At 35.1% G+C, this 27,274-nt stretch overlaps 2 protein-coding genes across 3 annotated transcripts in view; one reads left to right on the top strand and one right to left on the bottom strand.

Annotated features, from left to right (window-relative positions):
• The first annotated feature begins 3,866 nt into the window (after positions 1 to 3,866).
• On the top strand, positions 3,867 to 7,689 carry LOC149413854 (splicing factor C9orf78). Its single transcript, XM_089644710.1, has one exon. It carries the CDS (start codon positions 4,059 to 4,061, stop codon positions 4,995 to 4,997), a length of 939 nt encoding a protein of 312 aa, XP_089500836.1. The 5' UTR covers positions 3,867 to 4,058; the 3' UTR covers positions 4,998 to 7,689.
• The window catches only part of Gcn5 (Gcn5 acetyltransferase), a 28,935-nt gene continuing 9,328 nt past the window's right edge, over positions 7,668 to 27,274 (bottom strand). For both annotated transcript variants that reach the window (XM_089644708.1, XM_089644709.1), the window contains exons 8-20: positions 26,713 to 26,854; positions 25,335 to 25,421; positions 20,551 to 20,759; positions 18,171 to 18,303; positions 17,874 to 17,946; positions 15,736 to 15,811; positions 14,993 to 15,137; positions 14,031 to 14,191; positions 13,269 to 13,346; positions 12,026 to 12,172; positions 10,354 to 10,444; positions 8,332 to 8,458; positions 7,668 to 7,801 (exon numbers count right to left, since the gene is read on the bottom strand). In XM_089644708.1, coding sequence (XP_089500834.1) covers positions 7,735 to 7,801; positions 8,332 to 8,458; positions 10,354 to 10,444; positions 12,026 to 12,172; positions 13,269 to 13,346; positions 14,031 to 14,191; positions 14,993 to 15,137; positions 15,736 to 15,811; positions 17,874 to 17,946; positions 18,171 to 18,303; positions 20,551 to 20,759; positions 25,335 to 25,421; positions 26,713 to 26,854 — 1,536 coding nt within the window. In that variant the 3' untranslated portion in view covers positions 7,668 to 7,734. The remainder of the gene's footprint in view (positions 7,802 to 8,331; positions 8,459 to 10,353; positions 10,445 to 12,025; positions 12,173 to 13,268; positions 13,347 to 14,030; positions 14,192 to 14,992; positions 15,138 to 15,735; positions 15,812 to 17,873; positions 17,947 to 18,170; positions 18,304 to 20,550; positions 20,760 to 25,334; positions 25,422 to 26,712; positions 26,855 to 27,274) is intronic.

The following is a 27,274-nucleotide window of genomic DNA, read 5'->3' as shown; positions in this document are numbered from 1 at the left end:
AAAATATTTTTTGTAGTTTACATTTATATTTTTTATTGAGTAATTTATTTTTTTTATTTGTGTTCTACTCAAGCGACGCGATAAGAAAACCTTCAATTAATCTAAAGCATATTTTTTTGGTTTTCATAATGTACACCAATTCTTTATAAAGATTAATCAAAATAGTGATTTAGCGTTAAGCTTCGCACTATTCTAATCATCTGTATATTTGGTTCCATGATAATTCAACACAGTGACAATTCAACACACTTTTAAAAAGTGATATAAAGTCATTAGAAACGATTAAAAAAATAATAACCTAACCTAACCTAACCTACTTAACCCAGTTAATAAAGTTTTTGTTTCATCACTTTCCATGACTTTATATAACTTTTAAAGATGTGATGATTTATCCGGTCACCGTATATTTATCTACCCTTATTTGCTGTATTTGTTTATAAATTTGTCTATTTCATGTAACATGTAACTGTAATTTTGTTAAAAAAAACGTTAATAGTTAAGAAAACGTGTAATCTTCATATGACCACGATTAGAAAATCTTTTTTTTTTTTTACTTTTTGGTGTTTCATTTTTGACTGATAAAATTTTGCGGAAAAAATGCAGCTCAATCGTGTCATCCAAACCACTCCGCATAAATGAACCCATAAATGAACCACTCACAATGAACCTACACCCACTCCGTATCATATTCCAAAAATGATTATGATTACTACGTATATTTTTTCCCTATTAAATTGGACGTAGTTTTGCAAACTGGATCCAACCCACACGAGCATATTTTAGAGATAATTAATTTTTAAGGAAAAGTCGGATTTAAAAATCATGTGTAATTATTTTATTGTCCTTATTTCTGTTACTTGGTAGAGGATTATGTGTTATTTCGAAATGTAATATGTAAGATTTACTAAGATGGGGAATTAAGAGATATGCATTAATAATGTGGTGGATCTTTTTAACAAAATGCTATTTTGTGGATTGGATCCTTTTAACACATAAGTAATTCATTCACCAGACGTGGTCATCCCTTCGGCCGTTTCCCCATGCCACCCGCCCATACCGTACCAATGCTGCAAACTCCGCTGTCCGCCATATACCCGCCTTCGCCGGTGCCGTTATAGACTGTAGGCCATGTGTGTGGGCCATATGACTTGTCCATTGCTTCGGCCACAGAATCGTCCTTTCTCTGAATATACCCCCGCACAAGAAGAGAGTCACTTTTTCTCCACACAGGAGGCCCTGAAGAAAATAATTTCCCTCAGGGCCTATGTTATCTTTGGGGATGCTGTGTGGAGGGTCTTTTTGTGGAGAGGAAGGAGTGAACATGGGTCTTGAAGAGTCCCATGTTGTAGGAGGGAGGAAACACAGAGGCCGGCAGTTCGTTCCACAGCCGAGCTGTTGAACTTAAGAACGAATCGTAGAAGCGACCCGTTCTCATGTGTCAAATGTCAACCGTGTACAAATTTTGGGCGCGCGTTTGGCGTGTATCCCGACTACGCACCGGTGCCGAAGGGATCAATGACGCTAGTTCCTCAGAGCATCTTCCATTGTTATACCGATAGAACAAGGACAGCATACCTACCTGACGCCTGTGCTCTAAAGATTGCAGTCCGTTTGTTAAGATTGGGGAATCTATCAAACGGACCGCCCGTTTCTGCACAGAGTCAAGGGTTTTTTTCAGGTATTTTGGGGATTCCTGCAACCCAAGCTGCAGCCCCCGCTACCCACCGCCCGTACTCCTGCGCGGGTGGAAGGATGAAATCTAACTGAACCCGCGCCCATTGTTTTCTGTCGATATGGAGTGATTTAAAACAATTACATACATTATACGGTGATAAGATATCAATTTTTAGTGGTAGTTTCTTCGTTTAGCCATCTTTGAACCGTTTTTGATTGGGTTTAGGATTAAGTAAAATATTACATGAAGCTATTTGTTATTGTTTTTAAACGTGTTGTAAATTGTATACATATGTATGTTTTTTTATGTGTGTGTAACGGTATGTTAAGATTTTGTAAATAAGATGTTATAAGTAGTCCTTGGAAGGGAATGGCCGATAAAGGTGTCGATGAGATTCGCTATCCACCACAACACCAACCCTTCGGTGGCGCAAAGAGAAGAACGGAAAGTGATCAATGTCGAATCGGCATATGGAATTTTAGAGTAGGAATGGAAAGAAAGAATGTGTGATACAATGGTGAGCAAATGTTTGGACGTACTTTGTATAACAGAGAGTATGAAAAAAGGAAGCGGTACAATGCAGTATAATGATAGGCTCGTCATTTGGTCTGGGAGACCAGATACTGAGAGGGCTTGTCTTCCAGAATGGTTGAATGTATGTTGCAGTATGAATCTGTAAGTCCGAGAATTATGTGGATCAGATTCAAAATCGGTTTGACAAGGGTGTTTCTTATTCGTTTCCGTCATCTCTGCCTACCCTTGCGGGGTTAGTTAGTTAGTGGTACAGATATAAATGATAAAATATATATTACTGAATGCAATTAAATTTTATGTTTAAACTTTTTTTCATGCGTTGTTATTTTTCTATACGCAATATTCTTCCCCAATGCCACAGAGCAGAAAAAATACGAAGGGTCCACTTTATTGACCGTTAAGGGATTTTGCGTTTGCATGTCTGCATTACGTGCATATAGTCTTTTGGAGTGTATATGTATTTTCAGTGCCGTATCTATTTAGTCAACGTCTCTAAACTATCGGCAGGAAATTTTCTTTATTATATGTTTCGGTTTTGACAGCCGCAACTATCTCTCCAGAAAATAAGTTTCACAGAACTTATTTTTTGTTCATGTATCTAATGAGGTACGAAGCCACCTCCTGAGTGACTCTCCTAGCTTGACCCTCTACCCATTCATTGCTAATTTGTCATCTGAACCAACACGAATGCTCAGATTGTACACCCACGGCCGAGCTGTCTCTTATAAATATATTGTAAGTTAAACGTTAAGTTTTCAGCCTCAAGATCACTTTTAGCCATCATCAAGTCACTTCTCATTTTATTTATTTAACACTTACACAAATTGTTGTGATGTTTAATTCGCTCAACAACCAGATGGTGCATTCAGCCTCAGTTGTGATTTTTTTCTTGAACAGCAAAGCATCACATTTGATATTTTGTCAGAGGCTTGGTCCGCAGATTGAACCTAAGAAAAAGTTTTTGTATTTTGAACACCCTAAATAGTTTCCACTGACAATTATGAAGGTGCATTTCATAAAAACATAACAACAAAAGCACCTCCAGCTGTTAATTATATTTGTTACTAAAAGCTTTAAAAGATCCATTGCATTTTACCGTGAATACGTGGATCTTTTTTGTTAAAATAAGTAGAGAAAAAATAAGACGATTTGAGATTTGCAATAAAGATCCACGCTGATTGGATTTTGTTGGAAAAATTTATAAAATAACAATCAATCGATACATCTCAGTGTTAAAAGGATCTACATGACCTGGATCTATTTTGAAAAATCAAATAAGTTGATTGTACTTTCATTTGAAATAACGCAACAGGATCCACGTGCTTTGGACACCACCTGAAATTTTAAATTATTTATGCAAACTAGATTCATACTTCTTGAATCTTTTTTGTAAATTATAAAAACCCGCTAACAGATCTTGGTAATATTTTACACAAGCATAAGTTTGTACTGAGATACTATATAGCCTGGATTTAATTTGTAGAATATGAACAAATAAACTCTTCGCAGTGGTATAGTTAACTCATTTTAGGATTTTTGTGGGTTGGATCAAGTTTGCAGAACTACGTCCAAATTATGTCGAAGTGTCAAAGTCAAAACATGAGTGGTAATAGTGGTATATCTATGGTCAAAACTGTCAAACTTGGATTTCATCTATGCAACCGGATCTGTGATTGGTTTATTTATGTGTGGCTTCTTATTGAGGTTAGGTCGTAATAATATGTTTGTTATTTGTTATGTGCAAACTTAAATTATTAGGTTTCAACGGTTTGCTAGTGTTTATTCTTTTTATAACGCTCATTGCCTCGCTTGTCTATTTGTCCCAGGTTTTAGTTTATTAAATACTAAAATGGAGAAAGACGACGATTCTCAATCTGGAAAAATATCCTTCAAACAACTTAAAAGAAAACCCATCAGGAAGAGGCGCGAATCTTCTTCAGAAGACAGCGAAGGAGAAAATGAAATTATCACCGCGGACATTCTATCGCGACTTGAAGAAACTAAAGAAATACAGAAACTTCGACAGCGGCCTAAAGGAGTTAGTGTTATTGGTTTGGCGGTCGGCCAAAAGGTGTCTATTGAAGAGGAACTAACGTGCAAAGATCCTTACAAGATTAAGTCAGGTGGAATGGTGAATATGAAGGCTTTAAAAAGTGGCAAAGTGAAGCAGGTCGATGATGCCTATGACACGGGCATTGGAACCCAATTCTCAGCAGAGACAAACAAACGAGATGAAGACGAAGAAATGATGAAATACATTGACGAAGAACTAGCCAAAAGAAAAGGTTCAGAAGATTCTGAAAAAGACGCTACAGACCCTAATAAATATCTGTCCCCCGAAGAGGCAGCGCTACAGTCGTTACCCGACCACCTGAGACAGTCCTCGACTCACAGATCTGAAGAAATGTTGTCCAATCAAATGCTCAGTGGAATTCCAGAAGTAGATCTGGGTATCGAAGCCAAAATCAAGAATATAGAGGCCACGGAGGATGCTAAACTTAGACTTCTTTGGGAGAGGAGAAACAAGCAAGACGGCCCCTCGCAATTTGTCCCCACAAACATGGCTGTTAATTTTGTCCAGCACAACAGATTTAATATTGACACTGACCCTCCGAAAAGGAAGAAGCCTCCTGTGGAAGAAAAACCTGAACCCAAAAAGATATCCAGTGTCAATATGGAGCCTCCACCAATGTCTATGGTGATTGTTCCCACCAAGAAAGAGAAGGGAGAGAGAGCCACCGATGACTATCATTATGAAAAGTTTAAAAAGCAATTCAGGAGATACTAGGTTCAAATAAAATACAAATTTTCTGTACATAATAGATCTCACGTTTTATTTTTTTGTACAACCAGACATCACTCGATATTTAAGGCTCAGTTGTTCAAAAGTAGAAAAGTAGTTCAAATGTACATCGTCAGCATTTGAAAGGTCACCCTTCTGAAGCAGTAAAAACTCTTGAACGGTGAGCTCTGGCCAACTATTTTACATCAGAAAGTGCAGTGTATGACTAGGCAGTTTGAAATATCCGATATAGGGAATAATAAACATGAATAATTGTATGCATATATCTACAATCTACATACTTACTTTATATTTGAAACTTTGCTTTATTTACAATACAAGGTTTTATTATTTGGATTTGAAGTTAATCTTAGTATGTATTAGCATATGATTTTTATTTGTATACAGTTATGCTATTATCCATGTATTATGTTACACTTACATACAGAAATTGTTAATCTCCTCTGTAAAAGCCCGATAGAGCGTTAATGAATAATAAATAAATAAATGCTTAGGGTACACAAAAAAACACAATAATCTTTATCAAGATAATTTATTAATATTTTAATCTTCAAAAATAAGCAGAAACATATTATTATTTTTAAATAAAAAAAATATATATATGTAACAAGATATTTTGCAATGTATTTAACAACAACCTCAAACACCGTTAAAAAAAAGTTATTACAACTTGACATGCCTAACTTTACATTCAGTGTAGATTTAGAATTAAAATAATCTAAGGAGGAACGAATAAAGTTAAATGTGTCAAGATGTGTGACAGTTTCTTTTATCTATTTATTGAGTGATGTACCAATAAGAAAAATATATTTTGCTATGTACATATAAAAATTTCATTTAACGAGAACAAATTATGTTTTTATTATTATCCAATGCAGACAGCGTTGAAAGAAATATTATACAAAAAGATTCTTAAAGACTACGAAGGTAATATACTAAATTTATTTAAATTTTTCCTAATTACTTCAATCATCCGAGAGGTAATAAAATTGTATGATTAGTAGAAAATTCTATTTTAATATCACTAGAGTATGAAACATGGCGAGTCATTTTAAAATTCATCAAATATCCCTCCACACTATGCATGTCTTTCACAATGTTGCACTTTGTACATATTATTGTTTGAATTGTTAAAAATACATTAATAATTTAGAAATTTTAATCTTTATGTATTATGTAAAAAAAAAAGTTTAGATAAAATTATCTAGTTAAGAAAAGAGAGTAAAATACTAATGGCGTAAAGTGTTTATCATACAATCCACAAACTTTTAGTAAGATTAAATGACTCATTTTCTCTTATTATGTATCTTCATTATGTCATCTTCAATACTTAATTTAACTTTAAACATTGTAGTATATTCAAGTATGTAACCACACACATTATATGTAGATAAATGCTGTCCTAGAATACTCCCACATATAATACAAAACATTCACTAACCTAGTCTGCTGGGTTTGGATTCACAAAGACCTGTTTACCTCCTAGAAGGAATCATTACCAAAAACGTATTGTGGAGTTCAAAGTGGAATTATTCAGCACAGAGAAACTGACAAAGTTTTCAAGTAATAAGTGGTTCTTCTACAATGTTGTTCTGTTTGAATATATCAACATTCACACAATTCAGAATCCAGTAAGCGCCATTTGTGCATCATACATGCAGAGTGACTCACTGCTACAGCATCGGGTGCCAAGGAGAGAGGTCCACGCCTTCCCAAGGAGATCCTATAGATATCACCAACAAGGAACTAATGAAATGCAATAAATTTGTCCATCTCATTAACGCTTGCAATACCAAAGTACTGATATTGAATTAATTATTGAAACAATATTCTAACAATGGATAGAGAAACACACGGGGAATTGAACCCAAATCTCCCACATGCCGGGCGGCAGTGCTTCCAATTACACCACGGAACCTGTTAAATTTTAGAGGTATGTATATGTAATGTCACTTTGAGTTTACCATAGCAGCCAGTTTGTTTTATTTGTCAATAAACAGCTTGTGACTGAAGCGTTCTTGTGTTTTAATTGATATAAAAGGAAAGGAAGTGTGTTTGACATCACAAGGTGTGCCATTATTTAACACAACCCTTTGTCCAATCCGTGATGATTATTTCTATTTCAATGTTATTAATACTGTTTCAACAATTCATATTATCATAAGCTTAATTACATTCCCTTAACTTTGTGAGGCACTTGGTGTTTAATTTGTTATCAGTAAACAGAATATTGCACAACTCGCAATTCAAAATTTCCAACAGGACAAGTTGGCAGGCAAGTCAATTAACTCTCGAAATTACATGTACACACGTGACTAATAATTATAGTTCTTTAATCATTGTCTTCGTCCACACTATTTCCCGAGTCTTTGGCGCACAAACTGAGGCTTTTTCCATACGATCCAACAGCCAAGTCCATATTATTAACAGTTACACCTTGCACGATTCCATCCCGAATTTGTAGCACGGGGCCACGGTAAATGGGCTTCTTTCCGGATGTTTGTATGATCCGATAAGAAGTGGAGGGCCCGGCGGTTTGCTCCAGAGATCTCTTATCGACGTCTGAAGATCTTTTGAAGACGATATCACTATCAGAAGACCTTTTGTCGAGGTCTGACGACTTTTTGATGGAGATTTCGGTGGCAGAGGATGTCTTTACGACGGAGGAGGGTATACTTTGCTTCATCTCGGACATAAAGAAGTCGTCGAAGTTAAACTCTGATCATTTGTCCCAGAGGCCGACTTCTTTCATGCGGGTCTGAAAGTACTTCTCAAGGGCGTTGGCGCACCTAAAAAACAAACAATACCAACTATTAAATACATTTGGTTAAGTCTACTTTTAAATACATTACAACCCAAATAAGAAGTTTCGTGTTTAAAAGTTATGTTCTTTCAATCCCCTGAAGACAAAGTCAAAAGATGGAAGAATTATAAAATTTCTTCTTTCTTCTAGTACTAAATCCACGAAGGAGGCTGTGAGGGCCTATGAATTCAGAATCATTGAGATTGCCGAGTAGAGGATCTCTTTCATGATAGTTTCAAAGAAGTGAACATGCGCCTAGAAAATGATTTTATTTAATCATTGAAGACGATATTAACGACTCTCCAAATGAAAAATGTTCAAAAAGAAAAAGATTCAGTTGAATAATCAAAATAACTTTATGTGACGTGTTTCTGGAAGAAATTTTATTTTATAACTGTGAAAGAAAATTATTAGGAATCGGATGGCGTACCAAATTTGGTAAAAATGTCACATTTGCGGTACTGTTTGTCAAACGATAGTATAATTTAGGTGGTTAAAGGATTATTAGTTACTCACTTATAATATTCTGTCTCGGGAGAGTTGTACAGGCGGCAGTTGGTGAAGATTCTGGTCATGTCTGCGATGAAGAGGCGCCTCGCCACGTAATATCGAGACTTCAGGCGTTCACCGATAGTGCGAAGATCTGCACAAAGAAAAGAGTGTACAGTACTTTTGTAAAAATAATTATTCCATACATGCAAGCCTCCCTCATACAGAGATGCAGTTGCCTGTATGAGATTTGTATTAATTCAATACATGGACAGAACCTTCCATTGCTTTTTCATGTCGATTCGATCATACTCTGGTTTTTGCCAGAAACTTCTGAGTGAGCATACGTAATGAGAAAATCTGGTCCATGCACCCCCTTCCACTCATTAAAGCACCTTGCACAACCCATATTTTGTTTGTTTCCATGCTGCATTTACATTTGTATAACAGCATGATCACTGCCCTTCTCCAATCTAATGGAGTGTAACTTTCCTCTAAATACTGTTTAAGAAGTTTGCACACGGCTATCTCCTTTGAAGTATTCGGCAGCAATATTGTCGAAAACAACAACCTTACCATTTTTCATACATTTAATCGATCTTTTTATTTCATCAATGCTGATTTTAGTAACATTCACTCTGTCATTGCTCATACCGGATTTGCAGCTGGAATCACTGTCACTTGGATTGCTTTCGAAGACTTCTACTGTTTTTTAAGATATTAAATAACATCTATGAAATTCTGATGAAATTACTCTTTCCTCTACAAGTCAATTAACTAAATCTGAGTGTTACTGGAGAGGGCAAAAGGAATATGATTCAATTTGGGATTTTATGGGGGATCTTGGTGACACGTTATTAGGTTAAATTAAAAAAGGAACTTATTAAGAGTAAAAATGACAATCAGCTTATTAAGCTAGTTTTTCGGTGTTTTCTCTTTCTGTAGTTGGCCAGTTTACGATGCTGAGATAGAAATCTTGATGTTCTTCATCTACATATTGCATCAATCTTTTTGATTTTTTTTGCGTTTTTCCCTTCAGGAAATACCTTATCAATAGGAAAGGGTATACGGTTGACTTACAAGCCATCGGTATAGGTATAAGCCATCAAGATAGGCAACTATGTAACCTGGAACGATACAGTCATATTGGATATATAGAATATTGGGATATTCCGAAACTGACCATTTCAGTTCTCTGAACACCTCTACACGTGGATTCGATTGATAGAGCGGACCTTTTAAATACTTTGGTCACCAATTCTTTAAGTCAAGTATGTCGGAATTCTCAATCATATTGACAGTCGTAAACAGTCCCAGAATTAGCTAAAGCTGTTATAAATCTCACCACCGTATAGTTTCATTTTCGACCACCACAGACCGCGCCCACTGGAAAATAGATGTACTTCAGTAATATGTTTGTTTAGAAAATAACAAACCCTTTCTTCCCTGATCTCCGTGGTGACTATAAATGCCAAAGTCGTTGTTTAGTTATAAAACGGGACTTGTCCAGGGCATGTCTCCTTATAAAAAACTAAAGCTAAATTTCACATCCGTTGTTGAAGTGGAATAAATATTCAAAAAAGTCCAATTCTTTCACAAAACATGCGTTTACATCTACATAGGTAATAAAGCTGCATTCAAATGTGAATTTCACCAAAACATGTACAAGTCCCTCTTTAATAATAAATGATCCAATTTCGGTTGTGTTTTGTTTTTTTTTCACAAACTTTCTGTTTGTGTCACTCTGGTTCGATGAACTCGAATTTGTTTATTAGTATACCTATAAAACATATTTTACCAGAAAATGATTTAATTTTCATTTTCATGATTCAATAAAGTACCTACTTAAATACAACATTCTTTATCAGAAAAATATTTTAATTCAATATTTGAAATATGTACATAATACATACATTCTTTTGTTTTAATCTTGACAAGTAAATTGCGATTTTTTAAAGGTCTGCATTTTTCAGCCAATATGCAATAATTATCATTTAATTTGGTATTCTTTTACAAATTTCCTGATTCAGTTAAAATGTTTTGACTTACCCATTGGGTATTTGATGTGGTCATAGTAATCCGGAACCTCGTTTTTGTCAACCGGCTTCAGGAAAGGCCAGGCCGAGTGGTGGTTCTTAATCTGCAAAGAGAGCTTAGTAAACAGAAAATACAGAAGTGAATTAGTGTTATGTGCTGTGTGAGGTAACATCAAATTAAAGTACAACTAAACAAATAATTATTCATTATAAATGCATGCAATTGAAAAAACATTGCCCGACATTATCGCACAAAAATAAAGCCACGTACATTTTAGAAATTATTAAATAAATTAATTTAACCCGTGGAGATAATGTTTACACCTTTTTAATAAAAATAATGAAATTAAAAAAATATATTGACTGAGAATGGAGCCCCGCTCAACTGCTTGCAAGGCAATTATGGTGACTATTGCACCACCGACTGAAAATAAAATAATTATGTACATTTGTATTTTAGAATGTTACATATGCACAATAATTAGAGGTGGGCGTTGGAGTTTTTCCAAAATAGCCGAAACCGTTTCAGTTTCACAAAATAAATGGATAGTCGAAACTATTTAAAAATAACGTACTAAGGGGGTATTTCACTATCTCTGATTATGTTCTGACTAAGCACTAATCCGCGGATTAGTCATTTTTTCGTTTTCATTATATCTGAATAACGCTAACGCTCGGGTTAAAGTTCGATTTGACTAATCAGTGCTCGAACCTCACGTTAGGCGCTATTCCTCGAATCAAAGATGGCGTCAAAACATTCCGAGTTTGACAGCGGAGAAGTGAGTCGAATTTTGTTGCGAATTATTATGGATACCGAGGTTTTTGATTTACAGAAGCAGGTGAAAGGGCGGCGATGCGAAGGCTGCGAGTTTTAAGAGCTCGAATGAATTTGAATGCTTGTATGATCCATCCAGAATTATTTGATTGTGTTCAAAATAAGAAACAATGTATTAATTCAACACGAATCTATCTAAAATGACCTGATAATCAACATAACATAACCAAAAAAATGCACACTTTGCGGTGTGCGGACTGTGGCGGGTAACTGGATGAAACTGGAATGGAAACTGATGAACCACAGATCAATTGGCGTTGACGCTAGCATTCCATAGACATTGCGGCAAAACATGATGGGCGTTGCAGTAGATGGGGTAACTGCAAACATTTTGCGATGTTGCCAGACTATTTCAAGTGTTATCTATCCGGAAGCTCGGCAACAATGGTGAAACGGTCGCCGTTGAATAACCAAGTTATTCTGATCTTTAAAGCCAGCCAACGGCTAGCTAGTCAGATATTTAGCCCGACATAGTGAAATACCCCTTAAATAAACAGTGTAGTAAACGTATTTGTAAAAAGCATTAACTTTGTGGCTCATCATAATTTACAATAAAAAACACATAAATTTGTTTTTGGCCACTTTAATTTTATTTAAACTATACCGGTTTCGGAAGAACCCTTCCTTCATCAGGAGAATATTAAAAACTTCGGTTCTTTCACACGGAATTCACAAACAAATGGTACTCTATTGCAATCATGTGGCTCGGGTTTACTCAGTGGCTTCAACAATAGAAAACAGAATAACAAAAGATATATCATTAGTTTTTGGCAGTGTGAGTCAACAGGTCATTCTTGTGTGGCTGTAACAAATGAGATAATGGATGTTGTGTGATGATAATGACAATTACCGCATTGAGTGTAGTCCGCAGCGCCGTGGCGAGGGTGTCTGGATCGGCAGGTTCCTCGGCCAGGCGTGCCACACGCGTCTGTCTAGGAGCCGCCCGCCATCCCGCCTCTCGCAGCCCGGGAATTGATTCCACTGGAATACTTCGAACCTGGTTAATAAACAAAATAAAAGTTACTCGATTGCAGTGGAATACTTCGAACCTGGCTAATAACAACTTTACGCGGTAACAGTCAATTAAAAAATAATATATCAGAAATAACCTAACTTTTTCAAGACGGGAATCTCATGCGTCAGTCTGCCAAAAGACTGTGGTCAGCTCTTTCCGAGCACATTTAACGACATTTTTTATTACTAATAAAATTCAAATCAGAGCTTGTACAGTCTTTATTCAATGTGTAACTAAAACACCAACAGTTGGAAAGTTTTTTATTAGTAAAGTTGATAGGATACAGTGCAAAAAACACCGTTACATAGTTCTTTTTTAAAACTGCTAAGAAATGTTGGTAAATCTATGAGTATACAGTAGAACTTCGTTAATTCGAAATCCACGGGACATCAAATTTAGAATTAAAGAATTCCCACGTAATTCGAAATATTAGGAATAAAAAAAAATAAAATAAAAAAAAACGCCGAAAATTGATTTCTCGGTCGCCCCTTCAAATCCGGGTAGTATATTAGGAGTAAATTCGTATTAATACGAATTATTTACGCGTAAATCGAGATTTCGCGGCCAATGACGGTCACAGCGGTCCATTTTAAATTCAAATATTCTAAATAAATTTGTAAAAATGCAAAATATAGAAATATCGCGGCCAAGTTTCGTCGCGGCCGACCCTTTAAATTCAGATATTTGGTGTAAATTTGTAAAACTACGACATTTCTGCATAAAACATATTTTCTCGGCCCTTCAAACTCGGATATTTGGAAAAAAATACGGCATTCCAGTGTAAATCGATGCAGATTTACAAAATAATAATACTAATTAGGACGATGTATAACCACGTAAAATACATTTTTCGGTGTTTTACCGCCACGGCTGTCTTTTAGGTTCAGAATTACGAAATTTTATGATTTAATGATTTTCGAATTAAAAAACCATTTTAATGAAAAAAAATTTCTGTGGATATTTTTTTGGTGAAAATTTGGAATTACGCGTTTTTTCGAATTATCGGGGTTCGAATTAACGGGGTTCTACTGTAATATGTCTCTTGCTTCTATCAAAAAGAAATATTTTCATAACTTACCCCCTCTTTGAAACACGTCAGGCCAGGATGAACTTTTCTTACTTCTTTTTGTCGGATGTCAATTAATTTCTTCACAATCTAGAAATACACAAAAAATACAATTATGAAAAAGACAGGAATGAAATAATTATTTTTGGTAAAATGAGACTTGAACGAAGAAAGAGGTGTACGGAGAATATATGACATGGAAGTAATGGTTGAAGAAACGGGGAACACCCGAGGAAGACATGAATCAAATACTCGTGTGGTAAAATGTGGCGTTTGTGATGAACAAAGAAAGGCGTGTAAGGAGAATGTATGGCGTAGAAGTGAATGGCAGGAGAAGTGGAGTATTCCCGAGTTTTCAGGTACACTAGAATTTCCACCCTCAAAAATCTACTCCAAACCATTCATAACCTCGAGCAACGCCGGGTACACCTCAGCTCATCAGTTATTAAAATCACCTACTAACTTGGGTAGCTATCGCTCAGGTGGATTTATGTGGGGAAACCTTATTACGTGTGACAAATTGGTACATTTTTAATATCTGTCTTGAAGGCACTGAAAAAACAGAACTTCTTATGTATAAACCCTAAAAACATGGTTTTACGTGGGATAAACAGTGAAATATAGGTGAAGTTAAACAGTTTATACGTGTCCGCATTAATAGAGTGGATAAGTGTGGTTTTTCCTGTATAACCAATGCCTCTAAATAATTGGGACTCTCGTATGGTTAACACAAAGAATATCTCGGGGATCTCAAGGTAAAGTAGAACAAATCACCTCTTTTTGTTTCCTGATGATAGCGGTGAATTGTGTGTACACTATTTTAGGGTTAAGTTCGCAGTGCATCAGGGTGGCTGCTTCGTAGTCCTTTATATAGCCCTGGTACATGGCACGGGGTAGCTTTATCTCCTTGGAGAAGCCCTGCTTCTTAAAGTAACCTGCAAACAAACAAATACATTGTTTTTACTTGATATCCTATTAAACCATAGAATATTTGCGCAACATTCTAGAATAGTAGACTCTACATGTATAGTGATCGTATCTGAATAGCAAGGTTTCAAAGCCTCTTTCCTATCCTTTACCTCACAACAACCCCAATTAGGAATGCCATAACTGTACCGGCGGAACACAACAGAACTTCAGTGAGGTATTTATCTATTTAAATAAAAATGTAAATGTTCGTTTGTTCAAAATCTTAAATAATATAATATTGACACAATGTTGCATTCCAATACGCATGTGTTTATATACCAACTAGCTGCACCCCGCCAAGCGTTGCCATGGCTCATTCCGCCTGTTCGGATAAAGAAACAATAGCGCTGTTTTTACCTGTCACAGGTGACATTTATATAGTATAGGTATATAAAAAATATATACGTATTGGAATGCAACGTTGTGTCGAAATTTCAAAGCAATCGGTGAAGAGCTTTAGGAGATTTAATATTTTAACGCGCTATCATTTCTCTATCTGAACAGGCAGACTGAGTCAAAGCAACACGTGGCTGCGTACATCTAGTATAAAAATAAAATAATACGGTAACTTATCTACAAATCTGTGCAAATTTCCTGACACCAAACCTAATCGTTGGAGAGATTTTATTCTGACACACAAACAAGAATCATGATTTATCCTAATCTAACCCACTGGTAAGAAACAAATCCTCAATAAAATAAAAAATGACACCTTGTTAAAGAACTTACAAAAAGTGTGCATGTGGTAAGTTTGCAAATATTCTTACCGATTGCAAATTCATCAGCAAAGGTAAGGAAATGAAGGATATTGTTCCTAATGTGGTAATCCTTCAGGTGGTTCATCAAATGCGTTCCGTATCCTTTCACCTGTTCGTTGGAAGTCACCGCGCAGAATACTATTTCACTGAAGCCCTGAAAAATATAATACATTTTAATCTCCTCTCATCCCCACTAACTTCAGATCACAACATACTCATGGCTCCACAGACAGTGTTTTATTATTTATTTATTTAATGCCCAGAGGGCTTTTACTTGTAAGTGGTACAATTTTGAAACATGAGAAAAAAATAAAATTTCATTAAAAAATAATATATGCAAGAAAAATAAAAAGAACAACAACATAAATTAAAAAATACAGCGATTTGACTGGTTTACAAAAATACAACTTCCATTTAGGAATAGTGTTGAAATAAATCTTTTACGTGATCCACAAAATTCGCAAAGTTAATATTAAATATATCGACATCGCCTAAGTATTGGTTTCCCATAGTGTGAAACTGTTGTATTGGGGAGTTTGCAATGTAATTATGCTTATGTGTGTCGCAGTGGAATAGTGTATTTTGTTGTGTTGTTATTGTAGGTATTTGTAAGTTTATGAGTTGCAGAAGTTCGCAACAGTCAAATTTAGAGTCTAGAATTTTGAATAAAAAAGTTAAGTCGTTTATTTTACGCCTGTCTTCCAATGTGAAATGATATTGTAAGTTGGCAGCAGTCGGAACTCAATTCTCACCTGGGTATAGAAAGTTCTGAAGCAAATGCCTCCAATTGGTCTCCCTTCTTTAATTAACGCTAAAGTCTTGTGTTTTCTGAAAAATAAAACAATGTGTGATTCAGAGATGTGCTTTATTTCAAATAAATCCATTTCAAATGGAAATGCAAAATGGGTATTTTCCATTTTGCATTTTAAATGCTTTTCTAAAAACCATTTTGCATTTTGCATTTTAAATGCTTTTCTCAATGCATTTTCCATTTTAAATGATTTTTTGCAACATTCTTCCTACTATCTCCACTCATCTGTTTTTCATGAGCCCCAAATATCAGTCGGTCCTCAACCTCGCTATGAGAGATAATTTACATTTGTCAAGTTGCTCCCTGGTAGGAGCCCTGGCAATTGAATGATACCATTAAGAAAAAATAGTGAACATTGGGCCATGACGCTGTAATATTAAAGGTTAGATATCAGTTTCTATGTTTTTACGTTGAAAACATTAGTCCCGCGCAAATTTTTTGTGGTTTCATAATCTGTAGTCGTGGTGTTTTTGGATTAACCATCATGTAATATGTTTGTTCTACATTGATGTCCATGATTAAATGACAAAATTGTTTGAAAATTCTATAATTATTCTAAATGTTTGACCTGAGAAACCATTTTGCATTTTTAATGCATTTTGAAAATGGGTATTTTGCATTTTGCATTTGAAATGCTTTACTAAAAACCATTTTGCATTTTCAAATGGAAAAGTTTTGACCCATTTCCATTTTGCATTTCAAATGGTTTTGTGTACTCATTTTGCACATCTCTGGTGTGATTATCCTTTTGTGTGTTGAAGATGGGTCCAATGTGATTCAAATTTGGATGAAAAGTAATGATAGGGCCTTTACCGGTGCACTCACCCAGTTATTGATATAACCAAGCCATTGTACAGTGAACATAATTTAATGTAAGTGTATATTCATAGGTATTATAAATAAAGTTGCACACACACTGGTGAACAAACTATGCATTCCTACTCTTTACACAATATACCTGTGTACTGTTTATATATTATTTTCTGTGGTTAATTTCATGTACTTGTATGATTTATAAACCGATGTACACTATACACACCTAGCATGACACGAGGAATGGCGCTATTGAATGAAATTTTAGAAACAGTATGTGTATTTCATTTCTCTGTAATATCCTTAAGACTTTTTTGTATAATTATCTTCCCAGATGTTAAGAGTGTCAGAATAAGATGATTGTACTGTAATTGGATTAACAATCTGTTGTACAATATTTAAAAAAATATATATATTTTTAGGTAAAGATGCGAATTTCATACAATAAAGAGAGATATTATTAATGTGCTGTTGAACAAAATAAACCTACCTACAGGCCAAAACGTATCCTAAATTTTTTTGTTAAAAAATCATGTTTGATTTCATCCAAAAGGGATGGAAATGACAATCTAGTCTCCTTCAACGGAAGCTATGATATGCTTGGTGTAACTCTAAGTAACCAGCTCAGGTACGGGGGTTCCTTCCAAGTTAGACTCAAGTTAGCCCCTCAGAAGCTTGGCGCACTGAACAAGGCCCGCAGATACTGCAGATAGTACACAACTGTCGACCCTGTAAGAATCACAAGTGCGCCCCACTGTTCGGGCAGCCACCTATGATCTGGAGCCCCAAAATACCTGCTGTCCTTGTTCTACCAGTATTACAATGGATGATGCTCCGAGGAACAAGTGTCATTCATCCTTCTACACCAGTGCATAGTGGGGAAACGCGCGCCCAACATATGTACAGAGTTGACATCTGTCACATGAGAATGGGTTGTTTCTGCGACTCGTTCTTGACTGTGGTATGATTTGCCGGCCTCTGTGTTTCCTCCCTCCAACAACGCCCAAGACCCATGTTCACTCTTTCCTCTCCTAAAAAAGACCCTCCATACAGCATCCGCAAAGATGTCATGTTCAACATTTTAAAGCCGTATTATTCAATCTGTTCACAACCTTCTGAGAGTCTTTAGTTATATAGGCTCTTTACCCTTGAATTAGAATAGAATAATCAATGCAGATAGATTGAATTAATCTTGCAATCTATCTGCATTAATTCATCTAAATACATAATATCACTACATTTTATAAGAAGTTATGAAGCACTCACGGATCAAAAACTAGCTGCGATATGTATTCCTTCGTCATTTCCGGTAGCTGGTGTGAAAATACATTGTGAAGACCTGAAAATAAATAGTAAGTTACTTAACTTAAAACAATATGTAGGTTCTTCCCACCCATTTATACCGAAGTTAGTTTATTTAGAATGATATAAAGTAAAGAATACTAACCGATTAGCCACAGCATGGTCTGTTTGTTGACGGGTCCGGTGAGAGAGTTGCCGATGACGTGGAACTCTATCAACTTCTTAGTTTATTTAGAATGATATAAAGTAAAGAATACTAACCGATTAGCCACAGCATGGTCTGTTTGTTGACGGGTCCGGTGAGAGAGTTGCCGATGACGTGGAACTCTATCAACTTCTTAGCTTCCTCCACCTTGGCGGCCTCGTCTCTTGGAGCACTGACTTGCAGCAGTGCCTGGAACATTCAAATAGGTAAATAATATATATTATTACTCGCATTATTTTATTGTTTCTCACAATTATTACAGAAGGCATTTTGTGATTTAGTACAGATTGCCAACACTGCTTACCGACTATCGGGCGCTTGCATTCCATATAATTCAATTTATTGCTAGGAATAATTTGGAAAAATTATTGAAATGTATAAAATTTATTATAATTTCATATTTTAATGCGATAAAGGTAAATTGGGCGCGGCTTAGTGCACGCACATGCTAACTATAAGAAACGCCAAGAATACTTCAAATTGGAAACATTAAATGAACGTTGTGACAAAAATGACATAAAATTTCTTTATATTATAAATAACCAAATATAATCTCAATCAATATCAATAAGAAACCCCAAAACATTCCACACACCTTATCGTAGAACCAACTTAACCTTCTTCCAATCTGTTGTGCGAATTTTTCGACTATATCAACTCAAGCGATCGTTGACATACTATGGATATAACATCCACTGCAATGGCAAGTTTCCGGACATATTTAGCGATTGCCCCAAAACTTTATTATTTAATGTGGATATAAAATCCAGTGCAATGGCAAGTTTCCGGACATATTTAGCGATAGCCCTAAAACTTTATTATTTAATGTGGATATAACATCCACTGCAGTGGCAAGTTTCCGGACATATTTAGCGATGGCCCCAAAACTTTATTATTTAATGTGGATATAACATCCACTGCAATGGCAAGTTTCCGGACACATTTAGCGATAGCCCCAAAACTTTATTATTTAATGTGGATATAACATCCACAGCAATGGCAAGTTTCCGGACACATTTAGCGATAGCCCCAAAACTTTCTTATTTAATGTGGATATAACATCCACTGCAATGACAAGTTTCCGGACATATTTAGCGATAGCCCCAAAACTTTATTATTTAATGTGGATATAACATCCAGTGCAATCGCAAGTTTCCGGACATTTTTAGCGTTAGCCCCAAAACTTTACAAAATTTCTTGAATCTCGAACTTATTAACATTTAACTCAAACTTTATTCTCTTGTTTTTTTGTTGTTTTCACATATTGTTATACTTCCGTTATTGGACGGTTGGCACGTATTCTTCGTTATTTTTTTAATGTTAACCCTTTGTATAGTGTGTGTATTAACACTTTGAATGCCAAGTATGAGTATACTCGTATGTATTTGGTACTTTTAGTGGGGTGCCAACTACGAGAGTGTGGTCGTAGTATTTGTATTGTGATATCATTCAAATTAAATAATCTGGCACCAACTTGCGATAAATACGAAAATAAAAAAATTACTTTAGTCAAAAATACTTAACAAAAACAAGAAATAATTCTTATTTTCAACACAAAACTCTTATATGTAACCTGTACAAATATCTCATTGATTTCAATTGAAATTAATGATAATTTGATGTTCTTATATCGTGCAATAATTCTAGTTAACCACTCAGAACATTAGAACGTCAAAAGACGTAAATATGATAATAGCGGTCAAGACATTAGAACGTCTTTTCACGTAAACGCGCGAGATTTTACAAAAATCGATTTATTTCCATCACTAGTATACGGATTGCCATGATTTAAAAAACAGAGTGTCGATAATGAATAACGCTACGCGTCTGTATTCAACAATATCTATGGAACGTAGAACTGCATTATCTAAGCCGATTGAATCTGTCATCTTGTTCGTTCATAATTTATTGCGTTTCTAAATAATTTATTAAAAATATTTTAGTTTGGACGGTTAATATTTTGAGGTGACTAATAGTTTTTAATTATATTTCTTCAATATATAAAGTGTTATTTCTTTATGATACTCAGAAAAAAGTATATTTTTCACGGCTTTGAAATAATGGTTATCGATTCTTACATATTTTTGACGTTTTCAAAAAATATATATTTAGAAACGCAAATATTTACTTATAACAACACAATGCGATAGTGGATTTCATAATCTTTCCAAAACATTTTTTAGAATGAGGCTACGTTTCCCAAGACGTGAGTTATGATGCTTTTAGCAAAACTTGTAAATAACACAAAAATTATCACGTTTTGACAGTTCTCAAAGGAACACATAGTATATAAATGTCTTTGTCTGAGAGGTTAATTCAAATATTTTATAAATACCACAGCTTTCAGTTTCAATGTCTCAGTCTCTATATTTGTTTGGGTACAGACCCAAGGGCAGGACAAAGGGAAGAGAGTAAATGGCAGATTATTAAACTTACATCTGGTCCTGCCATATAGTTGGGATCGCTTATGGTGTTTACAATGTCAGCCACCGTGTCATCGGTCAGGTCTTCCAAGGACTCCCCGAGTTCTGCGAACCGCCTCCGTTTGGCCGCCCCGCCCGGCGCATTAGGATCGAAGGTCGTGTTGGCGGTGGACAGCTGCATGGCTGCACGCTTGCCATCGTGAGCGCTTTGCTTGCCGCTTCCTGGAAAAATTACAAATTATATTTATGATATAGTACCAGTGGCGGCTCTTCTTAGAAGGTCATTTGGACAACGACCTCCCAAAAATATGCTGCAATAGTAGTAATATAAAAAAATGATTTAACAAACTACCTGATTAAACACATTTCGGCCGGGTATTTTTTGCACTGGCGCTACATATTTCATTTAACAATTCCGTCCCTTCTGCCATTGAAATGAGGCCGGGGCAAAAGGTAGAACTACCCTTCCCGGGCTTTAGCATCAATCGACCGAACGGGTAGAACTACCTTTCCCGGCCGGAGTGTGTTAATTTAGTTTTTATTTGTGCTGATTCAAAACTTTTTTCGATTCATTCCAGTGCCATCTAGCGTCCAAATGAGAAGCTATTGCATGTCCTAGCATGGGTCACTTTAAATTTTGTCCCAAACCAATCTCCTTTATTTCTCTTTGCCATAGAAACAATGGAGGTAAACACTATCACGTCTGATGTATGCTTAGTATCATATAAAATTTATTTTAAGGTGTTTTCGGCATGACCGCGGTGAGATAGTAATTATGTCATTGTTGATGTAATTTGCATGGAATAATTTAAAATGTCAAATTCTGTGGATATCGTATTGAAAGAAATCGCATACAATTCATTGAATCTTGACAAAAGTATTCAAATAAAGTGACAGTTAGTTTATGTTACAAGAGAGAAAAATAAAGAGGTTAAAAACGGTATTTTAAAACGAAAAGTTATAATTTTTGTCAGTGGTTTTGCGGGTGCAATAAAATGAACATATAGGTACCTTTGCTTTCATTGTTTACTTTTTAAATTTTCTTATAAACTGTATAAACTTATAGACTGAGGTTGGAATTAGTGATTTAAAAACTTTTAGGAGGAAAAGATCTTTCAAAACAAAAAAACCATTAATTCGTTATATGTGTAAATAATTATATAAATAATATGAAATTATACAATGTTGTACTGCTGGCTTGAGAATATGTGAGTACCGGTATATTAATTAGATATTTGGCATTTTTATAATATTCAATACGCATTAGTAAAGTGTGTGCCGAGACAGAGTTGTGTGGCCGTCCATTCTCTCTGCCCACCCCTTTAGCGAAACAGCGTTAGTTAGTTATGTACTATACAGAGGCAGCCCTAGGAGTCCACAAGTAGAAAGTCAATCTTCTGCGCATGTACGTCAAACTCTAAATTTGTACGAGAAGTCGATAAGAACCCGAGATAGAAAGACAAATGACAATGGGTAATTCAATACCAGCTATAGATGTTGACTGTAGTAATATATGTATGACTGTGAGTTGAACCTGAATTCTTGAACAATGAAATTGCCACGTAAGATATTTGTGGTACAACAAAGTAATTATTTAAGGTTATGTACGACAATGCCACGAGCATCACACATTATAAACTCTTTAGTTTCCGTCTTTACGGCTTGTCTCACAGAATTTGAACAATTAATCAGTATTGAAAGTTGTTTTTCAATTCAATTCAATTCTCTCTGGAACAATAACAATACTTGAATAGAACCTTCGCAGAACTTGAAAATGGACTTTGAAATTTGATGAATTGTTCAAATTCTGTGAAACAACCCGTCCTAATATTTTGTGTGGTTGAAGAGGAACTGGCCTTCAAGTAAGCCCTTAACAAGATGAAATGATGGGGTCCATCACCATTTTCGGACTTGTGTCATGCAGGACAGTTGGGAGAAGTGAAACAATGGTCCAATTGTACTCCATTCCTAAAGAGGTGTTCCAGAAATGCTCTACATCAACAATTAAGTTTGCTAGCCAAATGTTGAATAATTTTAAACAGCCTATGTAAATATTAAGTTACCAAATTTAGAAACATACAATGAAAGATAATTTACTTGTGCATTTAAGTTTAGATTGGCGTCCCATGTTGTTGAATGCGTTATACCAAAAACAATCTAACTCAAACAAGTCCATAGACAAACTAAACAAATGTACGTCCAACTAACTTTTATCTTAGATAGACGGCGGTTTCAATTTCAAGCACCATTGTCAAGTAGACGAATATAAACAATGATTATTATCAATAGTTATTTATCTGCTGCATTGTATGCAATACGGCGCAGCAAACTGAATTACGTTCAACTGTCATTTGCAGATTAACCTCAAATTCCAGGATCTGCGTATAACAATCTTATTTTGTAAATGAATTTTTTTTACAAACACTTTTGTGAAATTTTACTTTAAATATATAAATTTATAAAGTCTAGCGCTGTGTTGCTAGGTCATTAGAGCACTATGTATTAAATTTTACAAAGGCTTATATGTATAAATTTATAAACTCTAGTACTGTGTTGCTAGGTCTTTAGAGCACTATGTGTTAAATTTTACAAAGGCTTATACAAAAACCTAGCAACTTTCTTAAAAATAACTATTTTAGTGATGCCAATGTATTTCTAATGTCCATTGCTTGTGGGCCAGACAATTTGCATGCCATCTTGTAGTCTCTCAAATAGGAAATTTCCAATTCTCGTTCATTTATTTTATTTTTCCGTAATCCATATGTAATGCATAATACAAATGTATTTCCGTCGAGTCACGTCTCGTCTCGCTGCACCGCCGTTCGGACCGACGGTTCAGCGACCGGTCAAAGAGTTTTAATTTTAATATTTGTAATTAAACACAAGATACAGTAAAATCATAATGGAAATTATTCCTATTTAATCATCTGTCATGCCTACGACGATTTCACAGTTTGTAGGAATAAAAAATTACAATGGCAGCTCGACCCCATTATTTAGTGATCGGTTATCATCCGGAATCCAGTTATTGATAATGCACATGTAATACGTGCTTCGTCAGCTTTGTTTTTTTTTCTTTGATATCTTTGTTAAATTTAAAGACATTAACAATTACAGTAGAATCCCGTTAATTCGAACCCCGATAATTCGAAAAAACGCGTAATTCGAAATTTTCGCCAAAAAAATATCCACAGAAATTTTTTTTCATACAATTTTTTTTTTAATTCGAAATTCGTTAATTCGTAATTCGAAATTTATTTTTGTCCACACACGAAAATTTGTTTGTGTAATTTGAAAAACTTCGATTTGTGCGAAAATAAATCTTAAAATTTCGTAAATCTGAATCTAAAAGACAGCCATGACGGTAAAATGCCGAAAAGTGTATTTTTACGTGTTTATACATCGCCCTAATTAGTATTATTATTTTGTAAATCGGAATCCATTTACACTGGAATGTCGTATTTTTTCCAATTTATTCCGAATATCCGAGTTTGAAGGGCCGAGGAAATTCAAATATTTGATTTTAAAAGACCGGCCGCGACGAAAATCTGCCGAGAAAATTCGATTTACGTGGAAATATATCGTATTTTTATGAATTTATTATAAATATCTGAATTTAAAGGGTCGGCCGCGACGGAAATCGGTCGCGAAATTTCGATTTACACGTAAATATATCGCATTTTTACGAGTTTATTTCAAATATCTGAATCTTAAAAATTCGGCGCGACGAAAATCGGCTCCGAAATTTCAATTTACGCGGAAACATATAGTATTTTTACTAAATTTACTTAGAATATCTGAGTTAAAAGATCCGGCGCTACGGAAATCGTCCGCAAAAATTTCGATTTATGCGGAAATATATCGTATTTTTCGAATATCCGAGTTTAAAGGACCGGCCGCGACGTTAATCGGCGGCGAAAATTTGATTTACGCGGAAATGTGTGGTATTTTTATGAATTTGCTTAGAACAACTGAACTTGAAGGGCCGATCGCGACGGAAATCGGCTGCAAAAATTCGATTTAAACGGGAATACTTGGTATTAATACGAGTTTACTCCAAAGATACCACCCGAATTTGAAGGGGCGGCCGAGGAACTCGATTTTCACCGTTTTTTTTTTTTTGTTCATAAAATTTCGAATTACTTGGGAATTCGTTAATTCGAAATTTGATTTTTGATATCCGCTGGATTTAGAATTAACGAGGTTCTACTGTACTTCTCTATATTTTTTAGTGTAACTTGGATTTTTTAGGTTAACACAACTATTTCTAGCACAAAACGTCATTTCCATCATTAGCTTTACAGTTTTGAAATAAACATTTAACGCTTTCGGACCAAAATTTTTTGGAGAATATTTTTGTTTTTCAATACTTAAGAAGTTATTTGTACGTTAATTTAAAAGAACAGGCCTCAAAGGGTATGTTTCACTTAATATGACAAATCATACACTGTATACAAAAAGGACAAAAATGTATTAATTCTTAACAGTTTACATAATAAATAAACAATAAAAATGTACGTTCAAAACTTACAAACAAAAAATAAAAATTTGCACTGCACAATTTGGGGTTAAACACAAACGTCACCTGTCCAAATATAACCGAGGCTACAGCCTGAACAAATTGCTAGAATTTATGAAAAAAAGAATGCGCAAATCAGTAACGCCAACAATTGGAAAATGAAAACTCCCTCTAGACACGGAGGAAAAAACTGTCAACAATAGTATTGTTTGTTTCTTATTTATAATAAAAAAAACTAGTCGTCATTTATTTAATAAATATGTTTGGTTTTCTTTTACCTGAGCAGAGAGTAATTGTGGTGAATCCATCTTTGTTGTCAGGTGTAATATTAACTTTTTCAAATTCACCGCTTGATTTGAGACGAGCTGAAAATAATAATTGTAAAGGGACATCAAATTTAACTGAAGCTGAAAATACACAAACAGCAGGACTGCATACTTGTTCATGGAAAAATACTTAAAAAAACTGCATGGCTGTCAAAATTATAAATAATAGCATGGCAGTCCATGTGTTTGGGATATGGACTTCTTGTAGCAGTCTGTGTATACCCAGCTTAACAGTCTTAAAATGTATTGATTGACATCTTAATCATTGGGCTCTAAGAGGTAGCCTGGAAATGTCAACATATTTAGTGAATATAAATTGGAAATGAAAACTTTAAAGCAATGACTTTTATGTTTGACATAATATTATTAAATGAAACAAACACATGACGCAAACAAGCCACTAATTTATTTACCAATGCTGTATATTACATATGTATATGTTTGATTTTTTGTTTAATTATTTAACCGCTTCTGTGCCAAGAGCGAGTTAACTCGCATTCTTGGCCGTGCCCAGCAGGCCAGCCATAGAAAAATAGCGAGTTTACTCGCTCTTCTTTGAGCCTCTGTATCATACATATGACCCGTTTTTTTTTAAATATGTTTATCTAAGTGAAGGGAAGCAAAAACGTCGAATATTGAATAAATTTGGTAAGCCATTTAAATATCCTTTCAAGGTGTAATGTTTTTAATTTATAAAAATAAGATTTAAAAATGATTTATTTTGATTAAAAATTCACGGCCTGCTGTGCACAGCTACACTTCTACCTACTGGCATTTAAAAGGTTAAGAATAATTTATTTACGTTGAGCAAAGATGCATTTTCAAATGTTTGTCGATTTGAGCTTTGATCTTCAATTGAATATTAGATTTGATAATATTTTTACAAGACTTCAGTTGCTAGATTGGAGGATGGTTAACTACTTAAGGCCTGGTCCAGCGCCAGTACAGGTGTGTTGAACATGGCACACGGCTCTCTCATGGTTTGGGATTTCATAAGCGGGCTTCCAACTATTTGTTAGTCGTTATGTAGTTGTAAGTCATATTGTAGCAGTATTGTGTAATAAGTCAGTTATAAGTCTTAGTTGTAAGTCACAACTATTAATCTTACTTAAGAGCCACCAGTAATAAATCTAAGTTACAAGTCAAAGTGATAGGGCATAGATTAAATCTATAAATTAAGTTGTTAAGCGCGCTTGAGGTGATTTTCTCACAAAAAACAGCGCTATAGAAATGATCCAAACATTATTATTATTATTTAGGATTGTAGTATGAGCTAAACTAGTTTCAAGGAATCGTGACTCGGTAATGACAAAAGAGAAAGCAAACTAACCAGATCGAGAGTTGTCAAGTATAGCCTGTAAATGCGAGGGCGGCACTTGCTTGTAGTCCGGGTCCCAGATAGGAGAGTTGGCGCTGAATATCTCCTCCTCCAGAAGTGCCAAGAAACGAGGGAAGTGGGTCAACACCAGCACCTTCAAAATTCAATCATTAAATACATTAATACCGATATAAATGTCCAGGCTTCTTCTCAAAGGGAAATTGCTTTTTTTTTGCTAAACTGTGAAATATTAATAACTGTGATATATTGGTTAGCTGTGCTAAATACATATTGCACTAGTAGCATTAATTCAGAGCTACCGAAATTACAGAGAACTACAAGATTACATAAATATAATAGCTCCTTAAGGTCAACCGGAGAGACACATCCCTACTGTCATGGAATATAGACATTTGCCTCCTGGTTGACTATCCAGTGTCATTATAATTTACGTCAATAAAAGGACAACAGTGTTTTGTGCATTCTAACGATCCAATATTTCAGAAGATACAACAATAACCGATTGTGAGACATTAAAACTACAAATTTTGAGGTTTTTCTACCTGAGGGAGTA

Source organism: Hesperophylax consimilis, chromosome 21 (genome assembly GCF_061612785.1).
Source record: "Hesperophylax consimilis isolate HC1 chromosome 21, BYU_Hcon_1.0, whole genome shotgun sequence".
NCBI lineage: Eukaryota > Metazoa > Arthropoda > Insecta > Trichoptera > Limnephilidae > Hesperophylax > Hesperophylax consimilis.
Note: the sequence above shows the minus strand (reverse complement) of the source record. Positions and strands in the feature narration are given on the sequence as shown.

Bases quoted from the DNA above. Each gene is read 5' to 3' on its own strand.
- LOC149413854 (XM_089644710.1), top strand. From the start codon at position 4,059: ATGGAGAAAGACGACGATTCTCAATCTGGAAAAATATCCTTCAAACAA.